Source organism: Nannobrachium achirus (assembly GCF_963921795.1).
Source record: "Nannobrachium achirus genome assembly, chromosome: 5".
Classification (NCBI taxonomy): Eukaryota; Metazoa; Chordata; class Actinopteri; order Myctophiformes; family Myctophidae; genus Nannobrachium; species Nannobrachium achirus.
In genome coordinates, this window is record NC_137814.1 from 28,090,774 (window position 1) to 28,105,455 (window position 14,682).

The 14,682-nt window shown below is 43.7% G+C and overlaps 1 protein-coding gene across 1 annotated transcript; it reads right to left on the minus strand.

Annotated features, from left to right (window-relative positions):
* On the minus strand, nucleotides 1-11,982 carry LOC308285316 (discoidin domain-containing receptor 2-like; the record flags this gene model as incomplete). The annotated part of the gene is made up of 15 exons (XM_080726029.1): nucleotides 1-135; nucleotides 897-1,046; nucleotides 1,851-2,085; nucleotides 2,711-2,953; nucleotides 3,436-3,563; nucleotides 3,795-4,021; nucleotides 5,212-5,422; nucleotides 5,927-6,063; nucleotides 7,260-7,325; nucleotides 7,943-8,183; nucleotides 8,548-8,731; nucleotides 9,478-9,580; nucleotides 10,357-10,504; nucleotides 10,898-11,135; nucleotides 11,882-11,982. The coding sequence occupies 15 exons, from the start codon at nucleotides 11,980-11,982 to the stop codon at nucleotides 1-3; spliced, it is 2,547 nt and encodes an 848-aa protein (XP_080582155.1).
* Nucleotides 11,983-14,682: the final 2,700 nt, after the last annotated feature.

The following is a 14,682-nucleotide window of genomic DNA, read 5'->3' on the forward strand; positions in this document are numbered from 1 at the left end:
CTAGGCCAGGCTGTCAACCAACTGACTGTGTATCTCCTGGAAGCTGGGTCTTTGCTTGGCGTTCCTTCTCCAGCAGCCCAGCATGAGGTCACTGTAGACAGCCTCTGGACAACAGGGAGGCTTTGGCAGATACACCTGAGAGCACAACGGAAATGAGGAAACAGAATCATCAATCTCCAACAACAATGCTACCCGCCCCCACACAACACACACAATTAGGCTACACATCCTGCTGAAATACTAGACCACTATTTCCCAAACAGTGGGTCAGGACCCATTTGTAGGTCACGGACACATTTTCATGGGTCCCTTAATTTTTTGGTTTCCTACAATTTGTTTTTAATTATTATTATTTCAAAAGATTAAAAAAAAAAAAAAAAAAAGCTAAGATTTTCATAAATAAAACAAAAAATAAAATTCGAAGTAATATCATTAATAAATGGAAAATCGAATAAATTCTATAAATTAGAAAACAAATGTTGTAAAAAAAAAGAAGTAGTAAAAATACCCGCTCGACAAGCTCACAACGCAGCATGAAGCGACGTGTTATGGGCTTGTAGATCTGCTATTTTCACAAGTTTGGGTCCTGGAAAAACATCTTTTGGGTCTTGAGCTAAAACGTTTGGGAACCACTGTAATAGATTGTGACCTTGTTCCGTAGGTGGAAACTGTTTGGAGGGTGACTGTCTGTAGCTGAATGCGTAAAAAGGCTGGGAATCGGAAGGTCGCTAGTGCTTCCTCGTTGGCTAAGAGTCACTCTTATAAAGTCGGTGTCGTATGCCCACGTCACCTTTATGGCTTTGGCAGTTTTTGACTTGAATGGGAAAATGCAAAAACGGCACCCACACTCAGAATTTCCCAGAATTGCATCTTCATATAATTGTTATAATTGTCACCTGCTTCGCCTGGTCCCTGAAGAACTCTCCTGTGTTTTCGATGACCTGCTCATCAGAGAGATGGGAGTAGGGCTGCTTCTTACATAGAGTCAGAATCTCCCACAGAGTCACCCCAAATGCCCACACATCACTGGCCATGGTGAACTTCCCCTGGAAGAGTGATAGGAAGAATTGCAGACAGACAAAATGACAGCATGGTGAAAAGTAGCTTCTTTCATTATATCCTTTAGTATTATTAATATAGTTTCTTCCTTAATGGATTTGATTACAATTGGTACTTTTATTAACATGTTTCATATATAATTGTGTACTATGTAGTTTGTACATGCATTACAACAAAGAATGACTGAATGTCTCAATTTAAAGGACAACTTTGTTTTTTTACAAAAAGGGTTCATATTTTAGATTGTAATTAGAGAAAAGAAAATATGAGTGTTAAAATGTTTTCATTTACTGCTTTCTATGGTTTTAGCGATTTGAATGATTTTGATTTCAGTGGGTGGGGGCATGCGTACAAGTGGTTAAATATGTATTTTTAGACACAATAAGCTTATTCCCAAGATGCACCGCAATCTGGGAAAATCCCAGTTGTCCTATGCCCAGTTGTCCTACGTCCCAGTTGTCCCCGCAATCTTTCATGGGCAGATGTGACTTATGGGGTCTAGCAGTGTTCCTGCTTATTGTGTCTAAAAAGACATAATTAGCCACTTGTACGCATGCCCACACCAACTGAAATCAAAATTGCAAAAATCCCTAAAACGATAGAAAGAGGTAAATGAAAACATGTTAACACTCATCTTTTCTTTTGTAAAAAAAAAAACAACAACAAAGTTGACTTAACAGACCTCACAATTTTGGAGTAGTGCACATTATTCCTATTCTGGAGATCTTTCTTTAGGCTACTACAGAACAAAACATTCCCAGTCTTGAAACCCTCCATGCGGGAAACCTCACTAGTAGGATGCTCTCCCAGGACATCCAGCGAATGGGCAGAACGGCTCTGCCCTGGATTCTGTAGTAGTCACCACGGTACAGGTTGCGGCTCATGCCAAAGTCGGCGATCTTTATGGTGTAGTTCTTGCCCACAAGGCAGTTGCGTGTGGCCAAGTCACGGTGGACAAAGTTGAGTGAGGACAAGTACTTCATCCCAGATGCAATCTGTGCAGCCATGCCAATCAGCTGGTCGTAGCTAGAGGCATGGAATACAAGGATAAGATTAGTGAAATGATGTTTGCTAACACACTGTAACTAAATGCATTTCTATGTGGTATGTATGCTGAGTGAAGTGAACTCCCTTTCACCACTTATGTCTGAGTTTATACAGTTCACCTACAAACTCACAATATGTCACTATGTGATGCATTGTGAGCTTGTAAATTACATTTCTTTAAGATTTTTGGAAACTTTCACCAATTATGACATGCTCAAAATAATGACACTAGGGATAATGTGGTTATACTGCATTATTGTTGTACACAATACAGCACTGCATGTGTATCCACCAAATGTCTCATGGGGATGACAACAATGCACCTAATAATGAATGATAATGAAAAAGACATTGTGAGCTGTAGATCTGCTATTTTCAAAAGATTTGTATCCATTTGAAAACTTGAAATGGGACATTCTGCATAATGAATACTTTTACTTTTTATACTTTAAGTACATTTTGATGCCAAATACTTTTGTACTTTTACTCAAGTAAATGTTGAAATCCGGACTTCTACTTGTAACAGAGTATTTCTATATGGCAGTATTGATACTTTTACTCAAGTAAAAAATGTGAGTGCTGGATATTGACAAATCCGGCCTACCTGACTGTGGCCATGGTGCCAGGTCTCCTCTCCTCGTTGCTTTCTTTCCCCTCCTCTTTCTGGTCTTCTTCATCACCGTCCACCTTCAGCCGGAGGCCGGAGAGGAACTGGTTGAGGTCTCCGTTCTCCATGTACTCTGTGATCATACAGAGGGGGTCCGTGTCCACGCACACCGCCAGCAGACGCACAATGTTGGGGTCCCTCAGACGAGACATGATTCGAATCTCCTTCAGGAAATCGTTCCTGCAACCCAGCAAGGAATGGTGACGACATGTGATTGATTCACTGACTGACTGAATCAATTGTTATTTAAACGATACATGGGTATATTCAACTGGGGCCATATTCATGTGTGTTGAAATGTTGAGAAAATGTACTCCAATCAGAAAAGCAATAAAATGTTAAATCCTGAGAATCATCTAATTACGTGTTTTCGATTTTGACGTTGATGTAAACCTTTATTTCAAACAAAAAATATCAGATAAACACGTTCTCAACACCTTGTGAGCTTATATAGATTGGCTAATTTCAGTATTTCTGAAATAGGGCTCTAGTGGTTAATCAAGTCTTCGGGACAGTATACAGATAATTTCCACCAAAATTCTGGCTAAATAATTTGCTCTGTTTTAGTCTGGTCATGCCACCATTAATCCAGTGGTATATAATTGCCAGGCGTGAATAAGTGGTGAAGAACAGTAGCTGGCTGAATTATATTCATAGGCTACCTTGCATTCTTGTTGGCGTCTTCCCTCAGTGTCTTCACTGCCACCAGTAAAGGAGACTCACTGCTGCCCTCTATGGACAGGTCCTCATCCAGAAAGTCCTGCATCCCCTCTGCCTCACACAGGTGCACCTATGGAAGCAAAACAGTGCTTTTCCACTTATTGTTGCACCACTTTAGTGCAAACAAATTAATATACCGTGCCATTCATCTCCGCCTCTTGTTAAACATATTTCACACTTGGGTAATTCTAAACGGCTACTTTGAGTAGCCTACATTTGCTATGTAACGCCACCCAGAGTAAGATTCATAACGCATAAACTGTGTCAGGGAATTCAGATTGTTCCAAATTAAGAAATGTACCTCTCCGAACTGGCCCTCTCCCAGTTTCTCCTTGAAGGTGAGTTTGTCCCTGGAGAACTCCCTCATGGCCGTGTCTCTGGCGGTGAGGAGGCTCATGTTGACAGCTGTGATGGAGTAGGTGTTGGTGCCTGAGGCCTCCTGGAGGCTGATGATGTCGGCCTCCGCATAGTGAGGAGCACCCTCTGAACCAGCGGCCTGAGCGGCTCTGGAAGAGCTGCTTGCCTCGGCTGTGAAACACGCACGCACGCACATGGACACATGCACGCGCGCACACACACACACACACACACACACACACACACACACACACACACACACACACACACACACACACACACACACACACACAAACAAGCAAACAAGCAAACAGTACACATTACCAATGGTCATTGGTTAGTAGTTTAGTAGTGACTTTATCCAAAGTGCTATAAAATGTGCATTACATACACGCACATGCTCACACACCAACCGGTGGAGGAAATCATGCAAGGCATCAATCTGCTCATCGCGGGCAGTTAAGGGGTGATCCGGGAACTTTTTCGATTCCCAAGCGGCCCTCTCTGCCACCTGAGCCACTGCCACCCCCACATATAACTTAAGTCAAAGGTCTTCAACAGGGGGTCCGGGACCCTTAGGGGTCCTCAGAGTAAAGCCCTTTGCACACAGGCGCGTTTATCCGTACGGATAAAACGGACAATTTCACTTTTTAAAAAGAAAACAATGATTCTCTACGACCTCATGCACACCGGATCCGAATTGGCCGTGCGACGAGTGGCTGCGGCCGTGCGTTTTTTTCTCGATCGAACCCAGTTCGATTCGTGCGTCTTGTCGCATGCGGTAAAAAACTCACCACTCCTTTTATGACTCCTTTTGGGATCCACAGCGCCGATTCCGCACAGCATTGCACACCAAATCCAATGCGTTTTATTCATGCAGCAAACGAAAAAAAACGCAACTGTCCTGTGTGCAAAGGGCTTTACTACAGGGAGGGGGTCCTCTAAATCTTTGTGTGATAGAAACAGTTTTTTTTCTTCCCTTTTTTGAACTATAGCATCTATATACGGAGAACTTTAGCCAAAAATAGCAGATCTACAAGCAAAGTGCTTTGGTGTAGAGGGGAAAAAGAGCAGACTAAGTACATAGTGAAAGATCAAGTACAGTTGAAGTGGTTAAATATCTGAAAAACGAATTTACATGAATCCAAAATACACTGATGATTGTGCTGTCAAACAATGAAACTATATGGAATCTATGAACAGATTATGGGGGTCCATGCTTCATCTCTCTCTCAACTAAGGGGTCCTTGGCCTGAAAACGTTAAAGACCCCTGACTTAATAAGTAATTAATTAATCAGAGTAATAACCCTCCATGACCCGCCATCCTACGTACACACACCCACACACTCTGAGAGCTCACCGAGGTCCTCGGCAGACTGGGCGAACTCAGGCAGCTTTCGTATGAGGCGGGACGGCTCCTGGTAGTCAGAGCAGAGGGGGAAGATCCTCTCGTAGGTGGAGTTGGAGTTGGAGCCCCCCTCGCTGGAGAGAGAGGAGTGCTGGAAGGAGAAGGCCTGCGTCTGCGCCGCCAGGCGAGCCGTCAACTCATCGTCCAGCAGGCGCCGGGACGCCTGCGATGGAAACACAGGGAGGCGGTATAGCAGACCTCGGTATAGCAGTCTGCAGCGGTATAGCAGTCTGCGGTATAGCAGACCTCCAAGCTCACAACACATCGCGTAGCGACGTGTTGTGAGCTTGGAGATCGGCTATTTTCAGTGCTTTAACCACACAAAACTAAGCATAATCAAGTGCATACTGGAGATGTGACGTAAGGCATGGATTTCTACACAGAGAGGGCAATTCTTTCAACATAATATGCTGCATTCAAGTTCAGGAGAGTTTGGACAAGGCAATTGTCTTGAAATGGGTGAAGTGGTCCTATTTTATTTTTCAGCTATTCAAAAATATATTATCTACAAGCTCAAAATGCACTACGATGCAACGCATTGTGAGCTTGTAGATTGATTTCCTCTTATCCCTTGCACAAAACTGTTTCAAATGGAGGTCCATGACCAAACACATATCAATTTGGCGATCCTTGACATGAGAAGAAGTGGAAGAAGTGTTCCTCTCACCTTCTCCAGCATCTTCTGCCACACCTGTCGCCACAGGATGATGACTATAATGGCCAATAGGATGGCGATGATGGCAACCAAGCATCCAATCAGGATCCTCGTATTGCTGTCATCCACTTTATGGGTGGGGTCATCTCCTGAGTGACCAGGAGTGAGGAGATTAGACTTTCTGAATAGTGGCGATGCGTGCGAGAATGTTCTCCTCGCTCGGTAACCAAATGGACCTGACGTGGTCCATGTAGTGTGTGTGTGTGTGTGTGTGTGTGTGTGTGTGTGTGTGTGTGTGTGTGTGTGTGAGTGTGTGTGTGTGTGTGTGTGTGTGTGTGTGTGTGTGCGTGCGTGCGTGCGTGTGTGTGTATCTCGCGTCTCCAGACTTTCTACCTCGGAGGAAAGTGTGTGTGTATTCGAGGTGTCAAGTGGCCGTCCTATTACGTGTGCACACACACGCCTCGGCTGCTCAACAGTGCCACTTGGTCTGCCACTGGTCACCCAGCGGTATTGCAGCTCATGCTACTGTACAAACATAGTTACTTACAGTACATACTGTAGCTACTTACACACTCAGTCAAGCATTGGAGTCGGTGTGCCACTGCTCAAAAACAATGCAGGCTGCATAAGACTGACCTTATACACTGGGCCTTTTGTATGCTGTCTGCACATTTATCCTAGCCTGACACTCAGCCTGAATTGACATTTCGTTTCACTTCATTATTCGAAACAAAAAAATTAAAGGGGTGTGGCTAGCGATTCAGCGTCTGGAACTAGGCTACATTTATCCACCAGTGGGTGCTGTGGTACAACTACTGTATATTATGTACAACTAAGCTGCAAATTATAACTTCAAAGTCAAAGTCCAGAACAAAGCTGTTAAGTTAAGAAATTAACCAGTTGGATCTTTAGTGTACATGCTTATGCGGTCTGTTCTTTCATTTTGAGATATGTTGGTATACACAGATTTTGTATCAAAAGCAAGTTTTCCGTGTCAAGAAGTTTTTTCTTGGAGACTGTTTATGAGATTTGCCAATATTCTGACATATTGTACAAGCAAAAGTTATTTTAGATATTAATGTCACTCACAAAAAACATAATTTTCAACTGAAAAAAAAACCCAAACCAAAAACAACTGAATGAGTATTATTTTCTGTTGAAAAAGATTTGTGTTGAGTGACAACGCATACATCGGGCTACTGAAGGATAGCCTATAGATGAGAGCCGGGCGCTGCTGATGCAGGGCCTTCTGTCCTTCTTACCAAAATAACTATTTTTGTTTACTGTATTAAATAGAAATTCTCCAATAAATAACAATTGATTCCACAGGGTTTGAGCTGCTGACCTGGAAGTATGTTTGTTGGGTGTCCACGTTTACGAGGACTAAGAGATGTGTTGTACACCGCTGAGCCTGGGAAAAAAAAGACAAGAAGAAGAGAAATAAATTATTTCATTCAATAAGCAATACAACTTCTACAATACAAGAACAAGAAAAATAAGATAAAGCGAGATACTGTAAAAAGGTAGAAGGAATATGCAGGAGACACAGTCTACTTCTGTAAAGAAAACCTTCAACAAAGGACCAGTGCAAAATGGGGACACGCAAAAAATGTGTATCAAACATCTCTGCACTGATGCAGAGTCAGAGAGACAGGATAGGTGCTGTATTTGTACTGTATTTCTTTTTGTGGAATATGTGATAGGTCACTGGTGTCACACCACTGATATTGAGCACCAAGGTGAACCCATCTACGGCAATGGCCGGGCGGCCTTAGAAGGTAGAGAGGCCGTGGGGGAATCAGAAGGTCCCTGGTTTGCCCCCTAGTCCGCTCAGTCTACCCAGCACTGTCCCTGAGCAAGACAATTAACCCCTTACTGCTTCACCCACTGCTCCTAATAGTTAGAGGATGGGTAAATGGTGAGGACAAATTCTGCGTATCATGTGCAAACATATTGATGCAAATACCCCAACAACAACTACTAAAAGGGACATGATTATTAGTATTAGTATCATCTGATCCCTCTCACCTGACTGAAAGGCCACCTCACTGAACAGCATCCAGCGGTCATTGAAGTAGAAACGGCATCGGATGGTGCTGGCAGTCCGGCCGCCGAGGGGCACCGTGACGAAGCGGGCGCTCTGGCTCACGCGGTCCACTGGGAGCCTGAAGGACATGGGGTCAGCCTCCCAGTCCAGGTCTGACCGGAAGGAACAGGCAGCCTGACGGAACATTCTCACACCACGGCTGAACATGTTACTGCAGTGGACCTGGAGGGTTAAAGAAAAAAACAGCAACTATGATGATGGAGATTATAAATGGTAAATTCATTATGGCAAATCTGAATTAGTATAATTTCCACTAGAAATACTTTTTTTTTTCTTTTTTACGTTTTACTTGAACGTGCTACATGCACTTTACAACCAGCCACCCTCCTTGAATTTTATTGTAGTTGTAAAGAAAGGAGATCGTCCTCCTGACCTGGAGAAAAAAAGTCCTTTATTTCCACCCCCAGCTATACTCTGTTTACTTGTTATAATAATGTCTTCTAGAGTTAACTCTAATAGCTGTTATAGCGTAAACTCGGTTTAGCTGTGATTATACATTTGTAATATCTGGGTGTGAAATCTGCACCTTCATGGAGGTGAAGTTTCTGACGTGGTCAAAGTCGAAGGTCATCTCCACGTAACCCTTGGGGAAGCTCTTGTTGGTCCAGCCCACATAGTCATATCCAGGCCACATGCTGTAGATGTGACTGTGGAGGAAGTCATCCAAACCCCACGTACCATCTGTGAGCTGGCCCAGACCCTTGGACAGTCTGGTGGGTTGATGGATGGGTGGATGGATGGATGGATGGTTGGATGGATGGATGGATGGATGGATGGATGGATGGATGGATGGATGGATGGATGGATGGATGGATGGAGGGAGGGAGGGAGGGAGGGAGGGAGGGATGTGAGATTTGTAGGAGAGGGAGAAAAGAAAAAGATAATTTATAGCGTGTATGGAGCAGACATTTCTAAAAAGGCCTTTTGGTGAAAATATCGAAAATAGCAGACTTCCAAGCTCACAACGCGTCGCTATTGTGAGCCTTGAGGTCAGCTATATTCGATATTATTGATTTCTACACAGAGAGGGCAATTCTCTCAACATAAGATGCTGCATTCAAGTTCAGGAGAGTTTGGACAAGGCAATTCTCTTGAATGCTGCCTTCAGGTATGGCATGGAAAGGGGGCAGTTGCATTTCTTTCACCAAAGTAAAAACTGCATTCATGGTCTGGAGAGGGCACTTTTTTACGGACGGATAAAAGGGCAGGGGCTCAAGCCCCATTTGATGTCTATGTGTGCACATGCCTTGTATGGAGTCTCAACTTTATTACAAATTAGATCAAAATCATATGTAACCTCGTCCCAATATAATCACAAACATGCTGAAATTGAATTCAACTTTTAAATGCAACCAGATGTATGTATCAAGCACGTATCAATGCCAATGCGGTTTAATTCATGAAAACAAAGTGTTTATTTCTAACATGTTTCAGAGAGGGCAAAACAACGCCAGACCTTTCACCTGAGGCTCCATCATACACAGAGTCATTAAGGTAGACATCCAGGGCTCTGTAGGTCATCTGCTGACCTTCTGGAGAACTATAAGACATCAGACCATCTGGCAGGGGTAAAGGAAAGCCATTATTTACAACTGCTCTTCTTATCCAGTGTGGCTTACAATAGGCAAGGTAATATTAAGGCTATAAGAAAACAAATGTTTAAGAAGTAGTGTCTCTGACACTGTGAACTAGGATCACAGGTAAGCCAGGAGGTCAGTCAAGCATCAATCTAAACAATATACAAAGTAATAATCTATACATTGAAACTAACTAAACAATGAACCTCTATCTGTTAAAACAACGTCCTATGTAAATAAAATGTTAACATTGTTGGCAAGAAAAACAAGCCTATAATGCTCAGTGTCTGTATAACAAGCCTTGGGCCTTGGGTGGGTTCCCCGGGAGCTGAATGATTGATGGTTACAGTAGGAAGCGAATGGACCCTTACGGGTCTTTAAAACCCCTGAGATAAGAAACCATATCAAATAGGGGAATTGGGGCCTTAAGCAGATCAAACTGGGGGTCTTTGAAAATAAATTGATATATTGTCGTTGTCGGGTGGAAACCTTGTATGTCCAAAACTCTTTGTTTTGCATTTATCATTTTAAAAATGATTTAAACTAGTGAAAACAGCCGATCTACAAGCACACACCGCGAGGCGTTGTGTGCTTGTAGATCGGCTGTTTTCACTACCTTGGTGCGACGGCCTTGTATGATGAAGCAGGGCTTTACTTTGCGAAAAAACATACACATTTTAAACTTGGAGATACAAGGTTTCTGCCCGACAGTGACGATATACTGTATAGGAGGGAATATACGGAGGGAAGTGACTAACCCAGCCATTCACAGCCGTAGAGTTCCACTCTCATACACACGATCATGGAGTGATCTGTCACTGGCATGAAGCGAACAAAGCGGGCGATGATGGGTGGCTCCAGGTCCTTCAACACCACATCGTAGGCGTTCCTGTTTCCCTCTATGATCTGGCACAGGAAGGGAGTGAAACATCATTCAAATGGACTAATACTTTAATAGTGAATTTATGTTGTGGAAACAAAAAGATGGAAAGATATGCAGATTTATCAATCTACCAACTACTCATATAATTGGCTATTTAGCGACTGGTGATTGTTGAATGGTGATAAATGCTATGCACAGCGCCTTTTGCGTCATTCATTTATATGCCTCTACTGGTGGTCAGCTGTACAGGAGAGGAGGCATTGTGTTTTTGGCCTATCTGTCCATCCGTACATGTGTATACTGTATGCCAAAGCAATAGGCACTGTATGTCATGAACGTCTTGACCTTGTCCATGGCCTGAAACGCTGAAGACCCCTGTGCTATATGATGTGCGGTGTGATATGGAATTTGCTCACCTGCCTTCCCTTCCTGTCATGCCAGGCCACCCAGTCGCTGCCGTCCCGGCTGTATTTGATCTTGTAGCGCTGGGCAAACTCATTCCCCATGCCGTCGGCATGGCGACCCTGAGTGCCCACCAGGGTGATGAAATGTATCGAGCGCAGGTCCACCTGGATGTACTCTTTGAGACTGTCTGGTTCTGACATGATGTCGGGACACCACGCCCCGTCCCCGTCACCATTATCAAAGTCTAATCTAGAGGAGAGGAGAGGAGGATGTTTTCATGTTATTTTCTGGGTACCCATGTGTAAGTATTTAGCTAGCACAGCAGCGACAGAGACCCCCCTCCCCGCCTGGCTTCCCTCCCACCAACACATCCAACAAAGTGGTGGTCTTATAGACCAGTAGTTCTCAACCTTTTCAGGCCGCGACCCCCAAAATAATTATATTTTAACTGGGAACCCCCCCACCCTGACAAGCAATAAGAGTTGAGGCATTACATTTTGTATAACAGAAATTGTGAAAATAGCAGATCTACATGCTCACAACAGCATGTAGATCAGCTATTTTCACAATTTCTGACACTAATATTTGACAATTTGGCCAATGTTTAATTTGCCATTTTAGAGGTATTAAAAAGTCCTTAAATTGTCACTTTAGAAATGTGCAGATACCCTCTATGCACTTAAACTTTATGTTGGTTTGTTTGAGAAAGAAAACAATGTTGCACATTAAGTTAATCATCTGGGGACCCCCAAAATAATTTTGGGGGGTCCCGATCCACAGGTTGAGATAACTTGAGAACCACCGTTATAGATCCTCAGTCAAGTCGGATGCACTGTGGTGGCTTCCAAACCCTATAGACTCTACAGTGGTGGACAGGTACTTTACCCCTGCACCACCCGAGGGCCCATCAAGATCACATTTTGTTTCATGTTAGAGAATGGAGAAAAGCAAAGACTAAAGACTTGAATGTGGCCCTGCATGCCTGCTGTTCATACCTGCCAAATCTGGCTGCAGTCGATTCGGACCACTGGCTGGAGGCAGAGATGTCCTCATCCTGAATCTGCCCACCGGTCATGCCAAGAGGATAGCGACACATCTCTATCATATAATATAGTCATATTAAAGCAGATCCCATACACGTACATCGTCATGCTCACCATCTTCATGATATACATTTAGAGGAGTATTCTCTGGTCTCGGGGGGAGAGACCAGAAAATGCATATTTTTTAAGATCCTTCATTACACACTGCATGGGAGCACAAATAAATAAACAATTCAATATTTCACATAAAATGTGTTTGGCGATGGCTCAGTCACCAGGTTGATTTTTTTATTCATGGTGAAAAATCAACCACGAATAAATCAACAAACAGCAGTTTAACTTAACGCAAATTGATCGCACAGAATAAGCTGTGTGTATGGACCAATTTGGGGGCAACTTTTCATAAACAGCAGATCTACAAGCTTGTATTTCGCCAGGGTCAACGTGGTCAAGTGTACATTCTCACATAAACTGGCCGAGCTCAGGGGCTTCACAAGGGGGGGGGGGGGCTGAGTTACTAGGGCGAGGGGCCTTGATTATTTTATACTTTAGCTATTGAAAGATAGCAGATATACAAGCTCACAGAGCTGCGAGCTTGTAGATCTGCTATTTTCTTTTAGTGAAAATGTGTGCAAATCTTTGAATATACTGTATGTATTTTTTAAGCGAACATTTTGACTCAAATTTTGCTTCTGGGGGGGTCCCTGGAACTAAATATTTTGAGATGCGGGTCCGTGGCCAAATACATATCATTTTGGGGGTCCTTCACATGAAAAGGTTTGAGCACCACTGACATAGGTTTTTCAAAAAAGACTTGCAAACACAATTTTCACGATTTTTCTAAAATAGCAGATCTACAAGCTCCCAGTGAGCTTGTATATCTGCTATTTTTCAATAGTTAAAGTACCCAGGAGGGCCCATAACTTGGTGCGACACCCCAGGCCGAGCTGGGCGTCCAACTTCCTATTCCCACATGGCCTCTCTCTCTAGCCACTCAGCTACAGCTGACCTCCCCAGTGTTTGTGTTCCTATATGCTGCAGGCCTGTATGGTTCCAAGTGTGTGTGCACATACAGTCCATGTGGCTGTGTCCTTGTGTCCAGAGCTCGTCCCTTCCCCCAGCCCTTTCCTCCACGCCCGGCAGGCATCTGCGTCCAAACAGAGGCATCTCTATGTAGGTGCCAGTCCAAGCAAAATGAGCCGGGAAGGGAGTGGCCTCTGGGGCTGCCTTCTCTTTATTTTTTCTATCCCCTCCTTTTCCCCCTCCTGGCATGATTTGTACCAGAGCCAAATGAGAGGAAGTCACGTTTTTCTGGGAGCAACTGCTAACTGCTGAAATAGCACCAAGTTATTGAAAAAAAGATAAAATCAAATGTTGTTGTTGTTGTTGTTGTTGTTTTTTTTTGTTTTTTTTTTACACGATTTTGCCTCTGTACAAAAAAGAAAGAATTGAGTTAGGTAACGTAACGTGATTCAGTGACCAAAGTGCCACTTACTGCGCCTGCTAGAGCAGCAGTGTTTACTCTCACCTATACTACCTGATAATTAACCTCCCCACACTGAAACGCACAAATACACTTTGAGCCCGAGCAGCAGAACAAATAACCTTTTCACTCTTAAATATTTTTAGTGAAGGAGTCAAATGGGTTTATATGTTTACGTGTGTGTGTGTGTGTGTGCACGTGCGCGCATGTGTGTGTGTGTGTGTGTGTGTGTGTGTGTGTGTGTGTGTGTGTGTGTGTGTGTGTGTGTGTGTGCGCGCGCGCACGTGCGCGCACTCTGTCTTCTCCACCTACAACTTTTCAGACATCTTTCTTTTTTTTTCCATAACTGCCCCCCCGCCTGTGAAAGGCCTGCCTGTTCTGAGGTTATTTGCTGTCTGGCTATTGGATAAACCACACACACACACACACACGCACACACGCACGCACGCACGCACGCACGCACGCACGCACGCACACACACACACACACACACACACACACACACACACACAGCTATTCTGACATGATCAGCCCACCCAGCTAACACTTATAATGTATGTGCTGTCGTACAACGGTGTCTTGTGGGCAAACAAAAAATATCTGACTACAAGCTCACAACCCAATCGCTGAAGCGACTCAGCGTGAGCTGGTAGATCAGTTATTGTTGCCATATGCGACACCGTTGTTGTTGTCCGTCTCCGTCATGTCAACATTGTATAATATCATACAGGAATAAGAGGTGTTATTCTAAGCTCATCTACCATGTGGCAACATTCACTGACTTCAGGGACGTGCAGAGAATGTTAGAGAGGCAGGGGCTGAAATTTGTAAAAGGGCCTTTTGGTGAAAATATTGAACATAGCAGACCTCCAAGCTCACAACGCGTCGCGCTGCAACGCGTTGGGAGCTTGGAGGTCAGCTATTTTCGGTGCTTGATACGGAACTGAACCAAGCATAATCAAGTCAATACCAATCTGGCAAGCCATCGTCAAAGAAAGGGGGACGCCCACTCGGTCTGTCTCTCTTCCTTTGAGTGGCGTAAGCCATCATGACTCTGTCTCAAGATTTATTGATTGATTGATTGATTGATTGATTGATTGATTGATTGATTGATTGAAGAATGTATTAGAAGTTTGCATTAGAAAAAAGTACAGTTTCATGACAGCACAAATCACTGGTACAAGGTCTACAAAAAGGAGATCCTAGAAAGCCAAGGCTTATTTCCACAGGAACCACACTTTATGTATCTCATACAGTATAACATTGAAAG